General features: G+C 41.7%; 1 protein-coding gene across 4 annotated transcripts in view; it reads left to right on the top strand.

Annotated features, from left to right (window-relative positions):
• Window positions 1-11,423: 11,423 nt before the first annotated feature.
• The window catches only part of PLEKHA5 (pleckstrin homology domain containing A5), a 234,024-nt gene continuing 223,333 nt past the window's right edge, over window positions 11,424-22,114 (top strand). For 3 of the 4 annotated variants that reach the window (XM_054696409.1, XM_054696408.1, XM_037514275.2), the window contains exons 1-3: window positions 11,424-11,578; window positions 11,713-11,792; window positions 14,031-14,088. In XM_054696409.1, coding sequence (XP_054552384.1) covers window positions 11,487-11,578; window positions 11,713-11,792; window positions 14,031-14,088 — 230 coding nt within the window. In that variant the 5' untranslated portion in view covers window positions 11,424-11,486. The remainder of the gene's footprint in view (window positions 11,579-11,712; window positions 11,793-14,030; window positions 14,089-22,114) is intronic. The other variant, XM_054696411.1, reaches the window with a different exon arrangement.

Here is a 22,114-nt window from a genome sequence, read left to right as displayed (position 1 = left end):
TTTTCCTTCTCCCTTCCTCCTATCCTTCCTTCTTTCCTCTGATGTTTTGGGTTTCTTTAACCATTTCTGTTTTTTTTTTTTTTAAGATTTATTTATTCATAGAAGAGCTGGGGTACAGGCCAGAGGTGCAGGGGGGGTGAGAGGATTCACCAGAGACAGAATGGAGAGCAGAACAGGCAAATCTACTGACATACACTGCTGAGGGGAGCAGTGGGCGAGACAGGAGAGGTTTGCTGCGCCATGTGGGTATCTCCCTGGCCGGGGATGGAACTCATGCTGCAGTGGCTGCGGATAGTTTCATAGGTTGCGTCTTAACCCCTTGCGGCAGCAGGGAGGCCCGTTTTTTTTTTTAATCATTTCTAAAAGCCACTCCTCTCCATCTCCTAATTCAATGTAACTACACAATCTCATACACGGCTATTCAGAAGGGCACACAAATGCTGCCCTAGTTTTATTTTTGAGTTATCTTTTTGAAATAAGTGGTGGACTTAAAAGGAAAAATCACAAGAAGCTACCGGAGATGGGAACAGCATGCAAATTAGTACTAATTCAAGTTACCTTTCTTTTCTACGGGAGAAAAATGCCATCTTTAATTTAAAACCTTTAGTCTGATCAGTTATCTGCTTAAACAGATACATGTGGTGTATAATACATGTGGTGGGTAATACATGTGGTGGGTAAACATTCCACCATTTTACAGAGAGATTGAAAGTGAAAATAACCATGACAAATTACACAAAGCTTCCATCTCTGAGTTGACTGCTCTTTGTAGTATCGCCACATGTTAATATAAGTTCACTACCAAGTAATGGAACAGAACAATTTGGAAGTATTTTTTTTATGTATCCTAAAATATTTACTCTTTAGACTTCACTCATAGAACAAACTCTATGACATAAATCTTCTTAAGACCTTGTCTTGACCGTAATAAGTAGTGCTTCTCTACAGAGGTTGTGCTGGGCAGAATTTTGGCAATCATCCCCTGGGCCTCTTTCCCTGAAAGCTGGGTAGTGCAAACAGGCCACATGTTGGTCAGCGCATAGTAGATAAACGTACCTATTATTTTTTAAAGATTTCTTTATTATGTATACAAGAACTGGGGTACAGGCCAGAGGTGTGGGAGGTGAGAGGATTCACCAGAGACAGAGTAAGAAACAAAACAGGCAGATTGACCGAAATATACTGAGGAGAGCAGTGGGCATGTCAGGAGAGGTCTGCGCAATGTAGGTCACCTCCCTGGCCGGAGATCTAACTTGTGCTGCAGTGGCTGCAGATAGCTTCATAGTGCTGTGTCTTAACCCCTTGCACCACCAGGGAGGCCCCAGAGGGATCTATTTTGGTTCAAGTTTTCTGTCAATTTTGCTTTTTGTTTGCAAACATTTGATAATATATTGGCCTTGTCTAATCTATAAAAAGACCAAAGTAGTATGGCTATTTGGAAAGTCAACTAACTTTAGACTCTTATAATGGAAATTAAGATATCAAGGAAATGAATAGTCTAATTATCAGAATGAGTTAAAGTAGCTTTTGGACCTACCTTTCTCTCAGAAAATAGCAAGGTAAGCAATAAGAAAAGCAGGTGCATCTAAAAGGATGATCAGAAATTATGGAGGCATGAAGTAAATCTGTATATGTGTTATTGATGTATGTGTGTAGATTTGTACATTTATTCAAGGAAGAATTGAGTGCTGACATGTAATAGGCATTGTGCTAAGTGCTGGTGAGTAAGACAGACACAATATGTCAAATAAAATTAGATTCAGCAGAGAGTAGCACAAGTTCTCCCTCCCCCGTTTGCATTAGTTTAATCAACATAGAATTTGATTCCTCCTTCACTTGTGTGAAGAAATCAGCTCAAGCCTATTATGCTGGCTCTGCTGCCTGATGTTCTCAGAGACCCCAGCCACATCCAGGTGTCTACTTTGCCATCTGTAGAGTGTAACCTTTGTCTTCTTCATCCAAGTTTGAGCCACCACTGTGCCATAAACATTCTAAAGCAGAAGGTTGAAAAAGGAAAGAAGTAAGACCAAGTAATCACCAAGTATCTTTAAGGAAATTTCCTGTAAGCTGTTATATTTTTCTGTCTACATTCCATTTCCCAGAGCCCAAACCAAAGGCTCAAAGATAGGTAAAAGCCTAGGAAATATGTCTTTGTGAGAGATGTGTTCAGACACCCACATGTCCAACAGAAAATTACCCTCTATTAGAGAAAAAATTTGGGGTAGACAACTATCACCACACATGACCCTGACCTCTTGCACCCTATACGCTTGCAGGACCATAGGAGGACAGAGTCCATTTTCAGCTGTAATTTACCAATTTCAAGAAATGCATCTCCAGTCTCTCTAGCCTAGCATATGACATACATTTGATCCATGAAAATATCTATTATCTAAATCGTATGAACCAAAAACCCCTGTACCTAAGGATCTCTCATCAAATACAATAAAGTTGGTAACACAGAGTAATAGTATAAAAACAACTTTTCCAGCTGTCAAAATATTTAGCACCAACTTTTTTCTTGTGAACACAAGTGATTCTTTTATTTTCATCAATATTTAGAATATCTTCTCATTTTTCTGAACATGTTAAAGATTGCTGACAAACAGAATTAATTGCGTTTTGTCAATGATGAGTGTTATGATAATTATAAAAAATTAAAATTACCCTTTTATTAAAATTGCCCCCCCAAAAGAGTCTTAAAATATGCTAGTGGAAAACATAAATAGCTAATTCACTCTCCTCTACTCAAATGGTAAAGTTGGGTTTGGAATGACATCATTGGAAATAGAATAACACACTTGAAGTTAACCACTATTGTCTCGTTGGTTTAGATTCTTCCAGAGGATTAGATTTTCAGCGTCAACAAAGCTCCCAGTAGAAGGGGTTCTATCTACATTTTCTCTCCTTCCCTCTGCACCCACATACAACCTGGCAAAACAAGAGAAATTTAAGCTGATGTGATTCTGTTCATTTCCTATTGTAATTATTTATAACTTTTTCTTGATTTTCTTAGGCCAAACAGGCATGTTCTCCAGATCAAAATTCAATTGATGAGACACTTCTGAAATTACAATTGCTTGGTTTTAAGAAAAATGTGTCCAAAATAGAAGAACTTTGTTAAAAAGCCTCCAGTTTTTTTTCCCTAGCACTGTACACTGTTATTTTATGATTCATTGAATTACTAAACATTTGTTGAATACTAACTATATACAAGGCAGTGCCAATGATAATGCAAAAATTTGCATTTGCATTACATTTTCCTTAATTTGAACTATAGGATATATTACAATTAGAAACACTATTTTAGATTACTATTTATTTAATTCTATGTGTAACTGAATATAAACAACAAACAAATTGGAAGCTGATGAAAACAGATATTTAAAATCAAATATATACATATACACATGTGTTTGTATATATATAAATTTCTATATAAAGATATGAATTGTCATATGGGAAACATTTCTTGTTTTAAACAAGTATGACTCAAAACAATCAAGGAAAATTGTCTATTCGGAGAGCACTGGTACACTGTGTACAATGCTAACGATGAGGGAGAAAATGATCCCCTCTTTCATTTGTTTATTCCCCTGGTTTAGGTCATGAGATCTGATAACTTTTATTATTTAGAGTCATACATTCAGTTTATTTGTTTAAGTTTATTTACCATTTTCTCCCAGTCCATCTAGCTATAGTATTTGATTTTCTAAATGCTACATATTCTTTTTACCAATATTACTTTCTCTAGGAAGAATTTATATTCAAGAGGCCCTGTAGATCACTTTAACAAGAGAAATATATCTCCCAAGTCCTTTGTGACCTTCAATATCTCACTAACTAAAACTACAACTCTTAGTATTCTTTAATACCACGTGAAAATTCTACAGAAAGTAACTATTTTTTAAAGATTTATTTATTTATGCATACAATAACTGCGGTACAGGCCAGAAGTGTGTGTGTGGGGGTGAGAGGATACACCAAAGACAGAGTGGGGAACAGAACAGACAGATCTACTGAAATATACTGCTAAGGGGAGCAGCAGGCGAATCAGGAGAAGTCTGCTGCGGCATGTGTGTAGCTCCCTGGCTAGGGATCGAACTTGTGCTGCAGTGGCTGAGGATGGCTTCATAGGTTGCTTCTTAATCTCTTGCGCCACCAGGGAGGCCTGAAAGTAACTATTTTCATAGGATGCTATGCAGCTCCTGGGTCCATGCCATTTTTCCCTCTTCTATATAGACGGCCTGTAAAAAACTAAGGAGAATGTTAAATCTGGGAGAGGCTAGAAATATGAGTCACTGGCAAATTGTAGCAACACAAACAGAAATAAGTATGAACTAGGGAGTCCTTTGTAAAATATCAGGTATGATATGCATGTAAGTACAGTTATTCATTCACTTAAGTAGTGCCTATTGGATACCAGATGACAAAGATATATGTTTTCACTTAGGTAGTTTAGGAAAGAGAAAAAACAGCAGATTATCATAACACTTCAGTGAAGATACAGAGGTATGGGAGAAGGAACAACCGGGGTGGCCCAAAGGAATCAGGGCTGGGTGTTATAGCAGATGTAACTTTTGAGCTAAGATTTTTAAACATAAGTAGGAGTTTGTTAGGTAAATAGGGAAGAGGGAGTTCTGGAGAGCGAGTAGTATGTACAGAAACTTCAAAGAGCGTGGTTTATTCGCAGAACAGTAGGCATTCCATATGGCTAATATGCAGGTGGGCAGGGCTCAGATTGAGCAGGCCCTTGAATGCCAGGCAACCAGCTTTGGATCTTTCTTATCCTCCAAGAGTTTTGAGCCATGAGAGGATTTTATGCAAGAAAAGAACATAATCAGATTTGCATTTTTAAAAGATCATTGTGGTAGCCATGATGAATGTCATATTAGGATATGGGAAATGAGGGAGAGATAACTGTGGTATATTTAATGGCCAATTAATATAATTTACAAATCAACTCGTTGGGGAGGATGATTCTGATGTTTCTGATGTGGATGTTGGTTTGCATCCCAGCACCCTTCAGGAAGAGGAAGACCATGGGTTATGGGGCAAGTATTTGGAGGAAAAGTGGTTTATTTTTGGAATGTTGAATGTGATTGGCTTGGGGAACATCCCCAAGGAATATGCCAGAAGGAACAGACCTAGGAGGAAACTTGTTATAGGGTGTGGAGCTAAGAAGAGAGGTGTAGGCCACAAATAAAGACTTAGGAATTATTGTTGTGTTGGGCAGTATCTTCTGTTTAAGTGAATCACCCAAGTGCTTTTTCAGTGCGTAGTCCTTGGCCTTATCCTCAGACATTCTGGCTGAATGGCTCTGGGGAGAAGCCCAGGAACCAATATTTAAATAAGTGACCCTAGTGAGTGGCTGTGTTGCAGATGGAGAACTTGAAAGAAAGCCATGTCATGAAACCAAAAAGCAGAACGTTTTGAGGAGAATGGACACTATGTGAATATTGCAGGGAGTTCAAGGAAGCTTGGAAACTGAGGTATCTCCTGGACCTTGCAGAGAACTTGGTGACCCTGGAGAGCAGATGAAATCTATTATCAGAAGGACCTAGTTTAGGCCCTAAGTCGGCCCCTGAATGGCTCACAGCGGACCCTCTGTGTCTGTGTATTTTGGATCCAGGGATTCAACCTACCTCAGATCAAAAATCTTCAATGAAGTCAGGCCCATGAGGGTGTATCTGCACTGAACATGTTCAGACTTTATTTTATTTTTTGCCATAATTCCTAAACAATGCCATATAACAACTACTCATGTATTTACATTGTGTTAGGTATTATAAGTAAACTAGAGATGATTTGAAGTGTACAGGAGCATGTAGATAGGTATATGCTAATACTAATACACCATTCTATACAAGTGATTTTGGTATTCATAGGGGTCCTGGAACCTGGAATAGAGGGATAACTGTATTCTATAATATCCTCAGGCAACCCATTATCTTTTATATAATGTCTTAATGTCTATGTTACTGAGTCCTATGTATAAGTTACATATATGGCATGTGAAAGAATGTTGTAAATTGCTCTTCTAAACTTTTCTATTAACAAACCATCTGTTTGGCAGTAAGTAAATCCAAAACTATTTCAGACAGCAGGCATCTTACTTGTGTCTGTCCACGGTAACAAAACATCCCCCGTTCAGCCAGTAGAGTGCTCACCTCATAAAAATAAAGGAATTTAGAAGGAAAAGGAATCTTAACTTAGTTATGTTTTAAGTAGACTTTACTCCACAGGTGAGGATCCAGAGGTCTGAATGAGGGACGGAGGTTAAATGATTTGCTCAATTAGTTAAATAATTAAGTAAACCAAATAATTTGCTAATTAATGGCAAGCTCGAATATAAAATTCGGCCAGTCGATAGACTGAATGTGTCCCCACTCCCTCAGCCCCCCACTCTGTCCAGACCCTGCCCCTGCATAATAGCATGCTTCTTTTCTTAATTCTCTGCCATTTGAATTTTAGTCTTTTTCTTTTATAGTAAAGAGAAGTTGATGATCAGAGCTTTGTTTGTTGAGGCAAAGGAAGAGGTGTTTAATTTTAAGTTCAGGATTCAGAGGTAAGCGCCTTGAAGCCATGTTTGAAATGCTTCCCTCTTATTTTCCATGCCTCCAGGCACCATAAACCCAGTCTTGAATCCCAGCTGGAGAGTACAGGGATCAGACAGCATCAGGGTAAGTAGTGCTGTCACATATTTCTTTCAATTATCCCTTTCATAACTGAAGCACTCTCCAAAACATCAACATTAAGACTGTAGTTTGAGGTAGGTCTGAGTGATTCACAGGACACCCTTGCAAAATAAATATCATAAAAGGTTTATTTCCATGACAAGGATAGAGATCCTCCTTCTCCACTACACTTAAATATTTCTATCTCCATCTCTTGTTTTAAGTTGCCCAAAGCAGGCCAGTTCTTTTAATCCTATCACTCAGCAGAAAAGCCACATGAAGTAGGGACCCTACATATGTTTTTTGAAATAGTTTTATCCACACCTATCTTATCAGTTTATTCCTTAGCAGAAAACAAACAAGCCCTAATTAATTGTTTTCCAAATATTATTTTTCTTCCTATTTAGCTTCTCAGTCTCCATCCTTTCTGACTAGATTTGCACTAAGCTAATTAGATTCTCACTTTTGCTCTTCCTGACAGCCTTTCAAGGTCAGTAAGACTCTACCGTTGACTACTGAAATGTTACAGGAACTGCTTATAATAAATAATCTTTATTTTGGGAATAAAAATCTAATAAAACATATTACCACTAATATATTTGGAAAGACTAATCAAAGTCACAAAAAACTTTGTGGGTAGATTTTATTTTTTTATTCTTTCTTTTTCTTGATAGATTTTAATAAACAGCAATGTCTACATATAAAAGAGGTTTCTGGACAGCAAACGGAATTTTTTTCCTCTCCTAGAGCCTCTTTCTCCACTTTCTAGGCCTTTCAAAAGGGAAAGAACTGAATGGCTGTTTTCTAAGATGTCAGCTTGTTCTCCTTCCTTTCACACATTTTTAAGAAACTTTCCTTTGAGCTTTCTTTGTCACCATGTGTAAATATTTTTCTGTTATATTTGAACTGGAAGCTCTTTGGAACACGGCTTGTCCTTTATGGATAGAGTGATGTTTATTTTTAGTGCTCCACACTTTCTAAACCTCTTCTTTCTTTCAGAGAAGTTGGAATAGTCATAGTGTTAGTGTGCAGACTGAAGGGTACCCTGGTACCCCCAAACTTCAATGCTCTAAATGAGTCCTGTCATCCACCTAATAAAGACAAAGCATAAGCTTACTGTGAAACAACATTGATAGAATAGTGTGAATTGAGAGAAGGTAATAGTTTCCCAAAGAAGCACCCAAAGTTGCCCATCCCCTCTTGGGTAAATGCCCAGCCAAACAGGGTTGGTACAAAGCTGGGCCTGATGAGGCCTAAAAACTTGCCACAAGTCTCAGGCAACTTCTGGCTGCAGACCCCAGCAGAGAGGCAGAAGGAGCCAGGCCTGCCTGAGATGCAAGGAGCAAAATCAAAGTATAAATCTAGTTAAAGGCCCTATTGTTGGCCTCGCTACTTCTCTCTCTCCCTCATGTCTCTTCCAAGTGTCTTTACATGTCTTGACTCCATGTATCTCCTTGCATGTCCCCCAAGTTCCCGGTGCAAGTCCAATGCCAAGAAGCACATGTCTGCTCCTTGTGTCTTCTCCTTCAAGTCTTCTCCAAGTCTCCTTCTCACTACTCAGCTCCAACCTTCACTAGGTTGCACAGGGAACATGGAACCTCCCTTTTAATGGAAATTACATGCTAACAATAGGATAATATTCCTCTAAAAGATAATCAGGACATAAGAATTCAAATAGTCTCATAGGCTAGAAATATGGGGGGAGGAGATGCAATAGAAAACAAAGGTTAGGAAACAATTTAGGTCTGAGTTAGGTATTGAAGAGGTATGGGGACACAAATAGGGGACAGGTTATGGGAAATAACTGTTGAAAGGTGACAGCATTGGGAAGAAAATGAAATTCAATTATCATTCAAATGTCAGCTCAAGGTCGAGGAAGATTTGGTGATGGGAAGGACAGGATCCCTCACCTCCTATAGTGGAGGTGCCAGTGTACACAAAACTAGAAGGGAGAGCAGACCAGGAAAAGGCATTAAAATTACAGAGAGAGGGACTTCTTGAAAGACCTTAAGAAAATTACTATTTTATTCATTAAGGCTGAAAACTCTCCTGAGTGCTTGCCATCCATAAAGCTGGTTTTATTGGCTGCTGGAGGTGATGAGGGCTATTGTGTCCCCCAATCAGAAGCCTGCCTTTGCATGTATGTTTCTAAGCATTTTATTTAAAGTTTTTCATAAATTTTAGTATTTATTATAGGATTGTATCTAAAATTTGAGATTACCATTTAAGAACTGGGAATGTGATTTATTATATACATATTTTAAAAGTAAACTTGTATCATTTGTTGACATATGCCTTGCACTAGTGAGTCTTGTAAAATCAAGGCTGAAGGGGATCCCCATATAACACATGGCCAACTTAAAGACTTCTGACTAGGATGCAGTCAAAGAATGAAATGGTACTAGATTTCTAAAGTTATTATCATAGTAAAAGGATTCACTTTAGATTTTTAATTTTTTTTTTTTTAAGCTCTATCTATGCACACAAGAACTGGGGCACAGGCCAGAGGCGTGGCGGGGGGGGGGTAAGAGGACCCACCAGAGGCAGAGCGGGGAACAGAACAGGCAGACCGCCCAAAATACACTGCACAGGGGCGCAGGGAGCAAGCCAGCGGAGGTCTGCTGCACCACGTGGGTATCTCCCTGGCCGGGAATCGAACTCGTGCCTTAGTGGCTGCGGACAGCTTCATAGGCTGTGCCTCAACCCCCGCGCCCCGCCCCCCCCCCAGGCCCTAAATAGTTAATGATAGTACAAGATAAAGTAATAGCTCTTGGTTTTCTTCCTGTTACATCCAGTGACCACCGATGGCAATGTAGAACATTTCCTGGTAGTTATTCATTGATTAAAAAAAGGCATTTTTTCCAGAGAATGGGCAGGAGATAAGATGTCAAGAGGTAATAAGTAGTGAAATGAAAGAGGAGAATGCGAAGGAACCAAAAAGAGAAAACATTAAAATGATGTTATTTTTTTCCCCTTGTGTATGCAGATGGACAGGAAAATTATAGCAGTAATTGCAGACTCCTTTTCACCAAAGACAGAATGGCCTTGGGGAATTAGAGCCTGAGAGAAAATGTCCAATGAAACTGCATTCTCAGGCAGGCCCCAGGGCTTGCTGGATACACTTGGGCCAAGGTCATTTACCTTTTCTTTGCCTTTGTTTCCTTAAATGTTGAAAAGGATTATATTCCTCTTTGAGCTACTGGGAAGATGAATGAAATACTGCTTCGGAGGCACCCAAAAGTGGTGGGGAAAAGGTGCTCTAAGAATACCAAGGAGTATTATTATTACTGAACTGTGCATCCTGTTGGAATGAGTCACTGACTGCAAAGATGCAGTAGCAATTCCAAGTGTGGTGGAGGACCAGGACTCTCTTGAGGATGCTCTTTAGGGAGATGTCAGTCGCAGTGAAATCTGCCCTTTTATTGTTCAAAGATTAATAAAAAAAAATTTTAAAAAGTGTGCGTGCGGGCCTCCCTGGTGACACAGGGATTAAGAACCGCACTATGAAGCAATCCACAGCTTCTGCAGCAGGAGTTCGATCCCTGGCCGGCCTGGGAGCAACCCACATGGAAAGGCAGACCTCTCCTGTCTCGCCTGCTGCTCCCCTCAGCAGTGTATTTCAGTCAGTCTTGCCTGTTCGGTTCCCCACTCTGTCTCTGGTGGATCCTCTCACCCCCTGCATCTCTGGCCTGTACCCCAGCTCTTGTATGCATAAATAAATAAATCTTAAAAAAAAAAAGTGTGCGTGGGGGCAACTTTTCAAATAAATGTAGCAACGTGTTTACACAAATACTTTTGAAATACGAGAGCCAGTTTGAGGCCAGACTTTGCCACTCACTCCTGTGACCTTGGACAAACTGCTGTTTCTTTAAAGTTCCTTTTCCATCTGTAAAATGGGAAGTATAGCAGTATCTATAAGGTTGGTGTGGGGATTAAGAAATGCCCACCCTTGCAAGGGCTCTGTCCAGTGAGCTATTTTCTGTAATTTATGGGCGGGGGGGGGTTGGGGGGGGCCAAAACTCTAGGTTGATAAGCAAATCTTTTTTCAAAAGGTTAGCGGGGAAAGGCAAGTTTTTATGTTACAAAACATAAGATTTCAGGGGCCGAGGAAGAGGGAAAACTTGCTTTGTCAAGTGAACCCACTCATATTTCACGGGTGCACGGTAACTAGTCAAACCTTTGATAATCTGGCACACCAAACACAAACAGGAAAAGCCTTCGGTGTGCTTTCAATAAAAGCAGCTTGCAATTTTAAAGCGAGATCTAGATTTCGGAAAAATCTCTTGGCTCTCCAGTCGCGCTTCTCAAACAAAGCTGAGACGCGGGGTTTCTGTTGTGTTGGAGCGAGGGCCGTCAGGGGCGCGGGGATCGCGCTCCCCGGGAAACGCGCCGGGGCTGGGAAGCCTCCGGGCAAAGCCCTGGGGGCCGGACGCGGGATCCGGCTCCGAGTCGCTCGGGTCGCTCCGCGCGGGCGGGGGCGCGGGCGGGGGGCGCGGGCGGGGGGCGCGAGGGAGGGGTCGGGCCGCGGGGCGCGGCGCGGCTCGCCCATCCCCCGAGCGCGCGGCGGGGCGGCCGGCGGCGGCCGCGGAGGATGCGGAGGGGCGGCGACGCGGGCCGGGCCAGGCGCGGCGGCGGGGCGGGCGGCGCCCGAGGGGGTAGGGCGCGCGCGGGGGCGCGCCGGGCCGGGGAGGCGCGCTCCGGCCGCGCTCGCTCCGCGCTCCCTGCGCTCGCTCGCTCGCTCGCGGGCTCCCTCCTCCCTCGGCAGCCGCGGCGGCAGCGGGAGAAGGCGGCGGCGGCTGGGGAGCAGACATGGCGGCGGATCTGAACCTGGAGTGGATCTGCTCCCTGCCCCGCGCCTGGACTTACGGGATCACCCGGGGCGGCCGCGTCTTCTTCATCAAGTAAAGAGCCGGGGCCGGCGGGGCCGGCGGGCGGCGGGCGGGGAGGGCGAGAGCTCTCGGGGCTGTGTCGCTGCAGCCCCCTCGGCGCCCCCGCGCCCCGCTCACGCTCCTCTCTGCCCCTTCTCTCCCCGCAGCGAGGAGGCCAAGAGCACCACCTGGCTGCACCCCGTCACCGGCGAGGCCGTGGTCACCGGGCACCGGCGGCACAGCACAGGTAACGCGGCGCCCGGCCGGGCCCGAGCGGAGCGGGGCTGCGCCGGGAGGCGGCGGAGCCGGGGCGCCGGGGGACCTGTCCCGGGCGGCGGGGGCCGGCGGGGCGGGGGCCGGCGCGGCGGCGCAGGTGGGGGGCTGCCGACCCGCCGCGGGAGTTGTCCGCGTGCCCGGGCGCCCGCGCGCTCAGCCTTTCTTCACCCCTGGCCGCCGCACCCTCTCCCTGCGCCCTCACCCCCATCGCCACCTGGACACCCCCACACCGCGCGGTGGACTCGACCGAGCCCCCTTCTCTCTGGAGACCCGGAATCCCGGCTTTACCCTGCGCGACCGCACGCGAAGCCTCCCACCCCCCAGTCGCAGCTGCCGGCACCTCCACAAAGTCCTTCCCTGCTCCCCGCCCTGCAGCCCGGACCCCGCTCCTCGGCCGCCGGCTCCTGCGTCCTGCTCCTCGCCCTCCTTTCCCGGGAGCTGCCTCCGACCGCGCAGCTTCCTCCTCCTCCTCCTAGGTGGGACTGGCGGGTGGGTGGGCGGCTGAGGGAGGAGGCGGAGAGGAGTTTGGGGGTGCTCGGTGTGACAGAGGACGGCCCCGGAAACGCTCGGCGCCCGTCCTCCTGCGCCCGAGGAGCCCCTGCAGCTGCGGTGCGGGCCGGCCCGACCCAAAGTCCCCGGCCGCGGCGCGGGCTGCCCAGCCCGCCAGGAGGCGGTGGGCGTGCAAGGGGGGCGGCCCGTGGGTGGGCATGAGCGGGGTTCGCCGAGGAAGTGGGGCTCTCGTGCCCTTGGTGGGCTGCTTAATGCTAAATGTGAGTGGAGCTGGACAAGGGCTGGTCTGGCACTCTTTTGTCATTCTTTGTTTACATTCGTGAAACTTGTTTGTCTTTGAAATGTAACATGTGTTCTCTGACTGGCCGGCCTCTCCCTCTGGAGGCTGGAGAGGCTCTGGCGCACTTAGGGTCGGAGGTGGTGAGGCCGCCTTTCAACAGGGCTGCCCTGCAGATAGTTTCTCTCCAACTCTGAAATGCTGTGAGCTTCTTAAATAAAGTTGCCAGGATTTTTGGACAGCCTGCCTTTTCTATTAAATCCTGGAGTTCAGCGAAGTGACTAATGCCTCCAAATTTGCAAAAAGGTGGAGGAGGTAAGGCAAGACTGGTGTAGCGAGCAGGATGAGGTTACATTTTTAAGGCATTTCTGACTAATGCACCGTCATATTTTGTAGCTCCCCGGTGCAGTCTTTGATTTCAGTATACCTTTCCAGTGTTTAACATGCTTGCTTCAACTCTGATCCTTGCCTTGATGGATAATAACCGATCTCACGAAAGACAAGATGGCATTGAAATTACTGAGCCTAATCATCTTGTGGAATTAGTTCACACTTATTTTGGTTTGTGTCCTGACTACCCCTACAGATTTGGTGACATACACATCATGGAAAATTTTTATTTTATTAAATGATTTCAAGTTAATTTTTTTTTTTCTTTTTTTTTTTTACTGACTTGGTCATGCTTTTTTTCCTGCTTTGGTTACTTTGCTTTGACGCTCTGGTTTTATACATGCCACATTTCAGAGAGGTATTATGACTAAATCCAAGCCACTGGTCATTTGTGAGTAAGATGTAGCACATAAAGTTAGCTACCATGGTTTACCTGAATCACTCCCAGGTTAGTTACTTGAAACGTCACATCTGCAAAAGTGAAGTGTGTAGAAATACACATGCATAGAATGTCAGATTTCTTTCTCCCTCCTTTAGTACTTAGGAAGTTTTTTCTCATCAGTGACACTTCTTAGGTGGATTCATTTCTGTAGCTGAAAGGCTTGGTAATACAGATACACTGTACCTAGATTCACTAGGCCTTGCCTTCTATGATCTGTTGGGTTCTTGTGTTTATGTTTTTACCCACACTGTTCATGGGTATTTTACCTAGCATTACAGGACATCCCTTTTTTTTTTTTTTTTTTTTCATGATAGGGCCTCGTTCCTCTCTGATCCTTAAAGTGTATAGTCTTGTCAGATAATCTCTGGTTTTGTTGGTGCTTTTCTGATGGCTTTAAATTTGAATTGTCATTTTCCCAAAAATGATGTGTTTCCATGAATCTTACTAATAGTCCAACAGTGGGGGGTAGGGAGGGAGCTCCAAAACCTTAATAAATGAACATAGCTGATATGAAATAAATAATTAAAATGAATTAAAACTCACTTTGCTATCCCATTGATATGATACTAATTGTGAAATATGTTTTTTAGATTTGCCAACTGGCTGGGAAGAAGCGTATACTTTTGAAGGTGCAAGATACTATATAAAGTGAGTTTTTTTATTGTGTTTTTTCCCCCCTTGGTAATTCCAATCTTGTGGTTAATTTTCAGTCGGGTAGTGGTGTGTCTATGGTTTTTAAAGGTTTATCATGTAATGTTGACCTTATCCTGTATATAGTGTTGGAATTTTGAGAGAAAACATGACATTTAGCTGCCTGTAGTATTTGTCTGGACAGTCATTCATTTGGAAATTAGATAATTTGTCAGCACAATTAAAGTTTTGGGGGGGGTGTGTGTGTGTATGGTTTTTAAAGGTTTATCATATAATGTTGACTTTATCCTGTATATAGTGTTGGAATTTTGAGAGAAAACATGACATTTAGCTGCCTGTAGTATTTGCCTGGACATTCATTCATTTGGAAATTAGATAATTTGTCAGCACAATTAAAGTTTTGGGGTGTGTGTGTGTATATATATAGTTATTCATTCTTGGGTGAAAGGACATTATAGTATTTGATCTTTAGCGATATAGTTCTTGATTGTCAGTGCTAAGAAGAGAGAGCAAGCAAAAAAAAAAAAACCTTGACTTAGGTTGCCATCTTTTTTTCTTATTAAGTGAATTCTGTTCATGTATATTTTGACCAGAGCTGAATAAAGAGTGGCAAAAGTGAGGTAAGCTGGGTCACAGTTGGATGAACAATGACAAGGCTGAAAGTAAAACAAATACATATTGAATGTTTCTCGAACATCTATGGAAGCATTGTCTGTAATTCGCTTTTGGTTATTTAAATATATCTAGTTTTTTAAAGATGTATGGAGATGTTTTACTAGTGCTTGCATAAAAGGCTTTCAGTAGAACATACAGAGAAGATAATGATCCGTCTGTTCTGACCATTAAACTAATTGTATAGCCTATTGAATTAATTTCTGTTCAGAGTTAACTTGGTAATACTTGGAGACAAATACAATGCTTAGGGACAATATTTTGTGGAGAATTTTTTAGCTGCCTCTCCCATGGGAATAAAGGTGGTTTTAGCTTCATTTTAAAGTGGAAAATGTTTACTTACAAGGTTGTTCTTATTGTTTCTAAAAATTTGTTCGCTATTGGGGAACCAAGGCTTGAAAGAGAGTGCTTTGGTCAACAAGATTTGGTTGAAATGTCAACAGTTTATCAATATAACATATCTTTAACCAAGAGTTCCTTTATTTCATAGGCCCCAGTCAGATCTTTTACTGAGTGGTGATTTTAATATCATACCATATTTCTATTAAATTACAATTACTTGCCTGATGTAAACATTTTTTAGAGTGGTATTTATAGAAAATATAAAGGAATCTTTGTAGACATTAGGAATGCCTGATTTTAGATGTAGAAATGGCAAAAACTGAAAACACAGGAATGGTTAGTTTCATGATGTGGCTCTTCTCTGGTTATTTTCCACTTTTTTTTTTAGATGTTACACATTAGAAGATGGCTAAAAGCTGGTGATGTGAGTACTAGGCAGAATCACTAAGTAGTTTTCTAGTGGTTGTTTTCATCCTGAATGAAAGGGAGCTTGCATTGCCATGAGTTTGGACATATTATTGCTGTGTCTGCAGAAAGAGTTTTTTGGTGGAATTCATTTATTTTTACCCAATATAATTTTAATTACTATACATTAAGCCTAGCTGGTTGTATACAAATAGTAATACTATAGTTCTTAATAATTTTATTATCTGTGATTGTGTACATTCTTAGATGAATGTTTATTTGACAGTGCAAAATGTTGTATATTTCTGTGTGGGTTGAATATGTATGTTTTAATTTAGAACTAAGCTGTTGCAAAGATTTTGAGTTTTGTTTGCCTGGCCATTTTGATGATTTTCTTTTATGTTTACTTAAACAAATTAGAATCTTACTTAAGTGTTATGACTAAGTAAGCTTCCCAGGAAACTGATGATAATATTATGAAATCTGTAATAATTTTACTTTAACTCTGAAGACACTTTTAAATTAGTGGGTTTTAATCATGGGGTATTAATAGACTATCAGTAATTTTGTCCACAAGTAGCAATAATTTATATTACGAAAGTAACTTGTCTTAAAATTGAGCATGTTATAGAAATATATTACTCATTCAACTTATTTTAGGTAAAATAACCATTGACAAACATGATTTGTTAGTTTTTAGGTGTTACTGCTTTTCCTTTGTGGGTTATATCAGAACATTAATTTCTTTAAAGATTAGTTAAATCCCTAATGTAGAGTGTATTTTCCTAGAACATTTTACTTGTATTGTTATGAGTCATTGGGAATGCTTTATCATTCTAATATGCTAAGGGCACCACTGTTATCCTAAACTTCACAAAGTGCTTTCACCTATATTATCACCCCTGAATCTCATTTTAGCCTTGAGAGTAGTCTATAGAATTATCATTTCCATTGTCTCACCACCACAGTAATAAAATAACAGAAACAAGCCTTTGGAACTTTTAGTCTGCAAAGACAGCAAGATGAGAAGCTGCAGGAACATGGACTATATTTAGAATGTTCAGCGTGGAAGGATAGGAGTCTGAAGTAGGAAAGTGATTCATGGTGATGAGCATATTTCTCACTGTGCTTTCAGAGAGTTGAAGAAAGGAGGTTATTGATCAAATCAAAAGAAGAAGAGGTGATAGTGAGCTGGGTGGATTTTGGTCACATGAGAAGAAGGAAGATAGAAAGAAAGGGCAATAAAAGTTGACCCTCTTGCTCTTCCTAATCGTGTTTTGCTGGGAGGCTCCCTTAGTAGGAAGGGAGACCTACAGAACTTGAGTTGTTTCTACTTCTGTTCCCAAGTGAGGTACATTTCACTCTTCAATTTCTTGAATGAATGTTGACACCGCAGATTGTCAAAGCAAGTTTGTCTTTGGATATTGTGGTGTTGATAATGCTGTGGTGATGGTGGCAGCTACGTCAGCCACAGGGAAAGGAGTGTTGGCCTGGGGAAGCAATGGAAGAGCTGGCCCCTGGGCTTGGCCTTTTTAAGAGACTTTGGAGTTCGGGCTTCACTTCTTGAAATTGGATTCACTCAAAAGGCATCTTCTGAATTCTACCCCATTTGCTTCCTTGAAGTTTATACTCTTGGGTATTTTCTTTATTTTACAAAATAATGAACTCAGTGCTGAGAAGAGATGATGTGGGAACTATGGAAAGTAACTTAGCTTGCCTGTCCTGCTCAGCCATTAAATTTCTCTCTTTAGGCTTTGTGTAGATAGCCACAGAGACCAGTGTAGTAGATAATGGATTCTCTTTGTGTTGTTGCTGCATTTTGTGTTTTGTGTTCATATCTCCCCAACACAGCTGCATGGAAACAGCAAATAATAACAATGTCAACAAAGCCCTGATGAGAGTAAGAGTTGTATAGATTTGAGTTACATCAGTTTACCTTATACACTTTTTGAAATTGGTTCTTTAATAACATATATCAGAAAGTATGACATTATATATCAGAAAATATAATGTAGAGATTGCATTTAAATCCACTTGACCAAAAATGTTAATATCTGAAAATTTATTCTTTATTTGAAACATAAATATTTAAGACTTTAATGTTTATCTGAGAAAAGTCATTTTTCTGTTCCTCATGCATCCATCCTCTAAATTACAGTATTGTGTGTGTATGTACGTATGTGTGTGTGTGTGTGTGTATGTATATACACATATATAAATACTTACAAACAATTTGAATTCGATTATTGAGTTTCCATGTTGCTTTTTAAAACTTAATTCAGGCTGTTTGTCTTTGGGAAAGAATGCAGACAATTATCAGTGAATTTTATAATTTATAAAGTGTAGCTTTAAATATTTAAATGACTTAGCCCATACAGAATATAATCATATATTTTTGGAAGTTATGAAGCTCTCTGCTTACGCCTTGAAAATACTGCTTAATGACTGTAATGATAGGTCACGGTAGCTGAAAATGGATGTGTCATTGACTGTTCCTCTGCTTCAAAGCTTGAAGATGGTTAACTTACGTGTCAAGTAAATCTTAAAGCAGTCCGCTCTGAAAATTCAGAAACTTTGTTCTGATTATTTAAAGGTCATTTTCATATGTGGCAGGATTGGGATCAAAGACAGTCTTCCCAGACTAAAGAAAGTAGTAATGTATATGCAATGAGGTTGTATTTTTTTTTTTTAATAAGATATGACCATTTTTCATCAGTGATTTTTTTTTATAGAGCATGTTTTATTTATTTATGTGTTTGTTTTTTTGTTTATACATGCACTGGGTACAGTCTGAAGCGCGGGAGTGAGAGAATTCACCAGAGCCAGAGCGGGGAGCAGAGCAGCAGAAGACCAAAGTACACTGCTGAAGCAGCGGGCGGCAGGAGAGGTGTGCGCGCCATGTAGTAATCAAACCGGCGCTGCAGAGGCTGCGGGCAGCTTCGCAACCCAGCGCTCAACCGCTGAGGTTGTATTTTCATACTGCTTTTTTCTTGACTTACAGTTTTAAGTTCTGAAAAGTAAACTTTTTCTCAGATATGCAGATGGAGCAGTGTTTGATTTTGATGAATAGAGTTTCATGTCCCTATCTGTGATGGCTAGATCCTAAGAATTTCATACCCGCAGTGAGGGGATTTCTAGTGTGGAATGACCATTTCAGGTTGTAGGTGAAACGTTTCTTCATAGATGATCATCATTCAACATGTAGTAAAGATGGAGAATGTAACTACTCTGAGAATTTTGGAGTGTATTATAATGAATTTTTTTTTTTTTAAGATGCGTTGCTATGTTAGTTCTGGATATCATGACTGGATTTTGCTTACTACTGCAATATAATGCTTCCAAACAATTCATGGGGATTGTATTGCTTTTTCACTTTCATGTCAGAGAGACTGTAATATGTAATCCTTAAGCGTGGAAAACTCTTTCTGCTAATTCATTAGGTACAACTATGAACTACAGTCTAAACTTTAAAGGAGTTTATAATATATGGGAAGACACACATTGTTAAGGGAGATGGAGTTGGGCATATGGAGTCATTTAGTGCTAGGCACTTCAACATGGTGTGAAACTAATTTATCCTTCACAATAGCCTATTATTTATTTTCCAGAAAGAGGATAAAGACATCTTTAGTTGGTTGCTTGCAACTAGAGATAATCATTTCATAAAAACAAGTAGGTCAGCCTACAAATAAAAGCTTGATCCACACCCTCAAACCCTGGTGACTGGTATTATATTAACTGCTTCTTGGCATTTGGTTATCCTCTTACATCCACTCAGGAGTGACTAGTAATTCCAGACACTGTTCTTGGTAATTAATCAGGAACTTGCCCAACAGGGACCCTGCCTTCCTGGAGCCTAGTAGGAAGAACAGACATTAAAACAAAAAATCGGGGCCTCCACTGGTGGCGCAGCGGTTGAGCGCCGGGCTGCGAAGCTGCCTGCAGCCTCTGCAGGGCCAGTTCGATCCCCTGCCACCGGTGAGGGTCCCACATGGTGCAACAGACCTCTCCTGCTGCGCCCGCTGCTCCCCTCAGCAGTGTATTTCTTCGTCAGTGTGCCTGTTCTGTTCCCTGCTCTGGCTCTGGTGAATTCTCTCACCCTCCCGCGCTTCTGACTGTCCCCAGTGCTTGTATAAATAAATAAATCTTTAAAAAAAAAAAAACCAAACCCCCCCCCCCAAATTGAACATACCAATAATTAAAAAATGGCATCTTCCTAAAGGACAAGTGGGTGTTCTGTGACAGATTTGGAAAGTTGACCATAAATAAGTGTTTCAATAACAAAATGCCTTTAGTGTTTCATGATCAGAATGCCAGGTCTTGTCACCACAATGAATTTTATTGTGGCATCCCTTTCTTTGTCCTTTTTTTTTTTTTTTTAGCCCCAGGATCACTGCTCAGGACCAGGCCTGCTTTAAATTCCCTTGTTTAACCCAATACATGGCATCTAGTCAGCCTCTACAGAGGTGGTGTCTGTGATGCTCCTGGCTCCTAGTCTTTGAAGGAACTAATTGGGTAGAACAAGGGGTCCCCACAACCTAAGTGGTTACATTTTGATTGACCCTTTCTGGATTTCTCAAAGATTTTTCTTCTACTCTTGATAGGCCTCTTTTTCCTTTTTTTTTAAAATTGTCAAAGCTAGCGTGTGTTTAGGAAGGGAAGAAATGAAGGCTAGACAAAGATGAAGTCGGGAGAATCAAGGAGTTGGAGCTGGCCCAGTGTCAACATCTCTGTCTTCCCAGCTGTGTCTACCCTGTGCAAGGCCCAGGTTTCTTTGCCTTCATTGGCAAGTGCTCTGATTCTATGGTCTTTTCATTTCTCTTGAGCCGAGAATTTATAAGGTGGGTTTAACAGTTATGTGCTACATGTACAAAATGTGTACATTGGGATTAATGGTGAAAACATGCTATTCGTTGTCTGTCAGGTGGGATCACAGAAACAAGGAAGAAGAGGCAAAATAGCTCAGACTGTTCTGGAAAGGCTTGAAGGGGGAGATGGGAAATGAGCTAGGCCTGGGGGGTGTGCCTGGAATTCAGCTGGGTTGATATAAATTCATGGGGGTGGGCATGTATAGAATGTGTGTGATGAATAGTGGCAGCTACCCAACTGGTAAGTGATGGCTAGGAAAATGCTGGGATAAAGGGAGGTAAATGCTGTTTGGAGCTGTGTTGTGACTGGTCCCTGAATGTTGGGCTGAGGTTTTCATTTTCCAGGCAAACCGTTATAGATGCTCCTTGGTACTGTGTTGGTAGCCTCCAGTGAGGGTTACACAGGAGATTTTAATAGAGAATGCGTGGATTAGAAGTGGGCAGGCCTGCAATCAAGGGGGCGAATTTGGGGTGTGTTGCTGTAATTTGGGATTTAGCTGCTTGAACATAGTTAGGGGCCATGGGGATGAAAAGGAAGGATGTCATTGATCAAAATTGAAATAGGAGTTGACTGAGCAAAGAGGTTGGAGAAAAAGAAAAAAGCTACTCAGAGCCTTTATGTTTGAGGGACTCCAAGAATGGTTGATGCCCTTAACCAGAATGAGGAGTTGGTGATAGGAGAGTACCTCTAGGTGGAGGTCTTCATGTTGGTTTGGTTTTTGAGCTGCTTGTCTCCAGAGGACATAACATTTTCGGTGGTGAAAACTTTCCAAAAGGCTTCCAATATTATCTTCTGTTCTTTCCTCACACTTACAAAGCATAGTGCTCTTCCCCCAAAATATCCTATGTCAGCTACCTAAGTGGCTATTTACATATATAGATCCAAGCTGGGGATAGCATCCTTATTTATGCGTCCAGTTATTCATTCAACAAATACTTACCATTTACTCACCAGTATGTTGGGTTTTGTGAAGGAAACAGACATGGACTTTACTCTTAAGGACATAGACTTTACTCTTGCAGTTAAAATAGTGAGAGCTAGTGATGAAAGGTAATCACACAGATTGCAGACCCTGATAAATGCTGTGAAGTATATCTGTGAAATTAGTGGGAGAGACAGTAATAAAATAATCACTCAAATTGTAGACTGTGATAAGCACAGTGAGGATTACATCATGCTTTGACCAGCACTGCCGGGCGGCCTTGGCCCAGTAGGAGAGGTGCTGGGAGAGCCCTTTCTCACAAATATAAGGAATAACAGAAAGAAGCCTGCCTCTGAAAGTTCAGGGTGGAATTCCCAGAGAAAGGATGGGAACAGAAGAACAGTGCGGTCACCTTAAAAGCAAAATCTAAACAACACCTGGAGCTTGAAACTGAGTGTTGCCACACCTGAAGACAGGGCTGGGCTGGTGTGGTGTGGAAATTAAGAACAAGGAGGAAACTGCCACCAGAGCTGTTCCATACCTATTCCTAGAGGAAGTTAGGCTTAGCCAACTGATTTTGATTTACCATGTCAGCCCTAGTGGCTAAGACTTCCCTTTAGTCATTCATGGATGATGCATTCTGACTTAAGTGCTCTTCAACACTTTTATTTTTTAAATGGGATAACATGTATCCTATTTTATTTTTTTTAAAGATTTATTTTTGCGTAGAAGAACTGGGGTACATACCAAATGTGTGGGGGTGAAAGGATTCACCAGAGACAGAGAGGGGAACAGAACAGGCAGACTGACTGA

Source organism: Talpa occidentalis, unplaced genomic scaffold (genome assembly GCF_014898055.3).
Source record: "Talpa occidentalis isolate TD23 unplaced genomic scaffold, MPIMG_talOcc4v2.1 talOcc4.16, whole genome shotgun sequence".
In the NCBI taxonomy this organism is placed as follows: Eukaryota; Metazoa; Chordata; class Mammalia; order Eulipotyphla; family Talpidae; genus Talpa; species Talpa occidentalis.
This window is presented reverse-complemented; position numbering and strand designations above follow the sequence as displayed.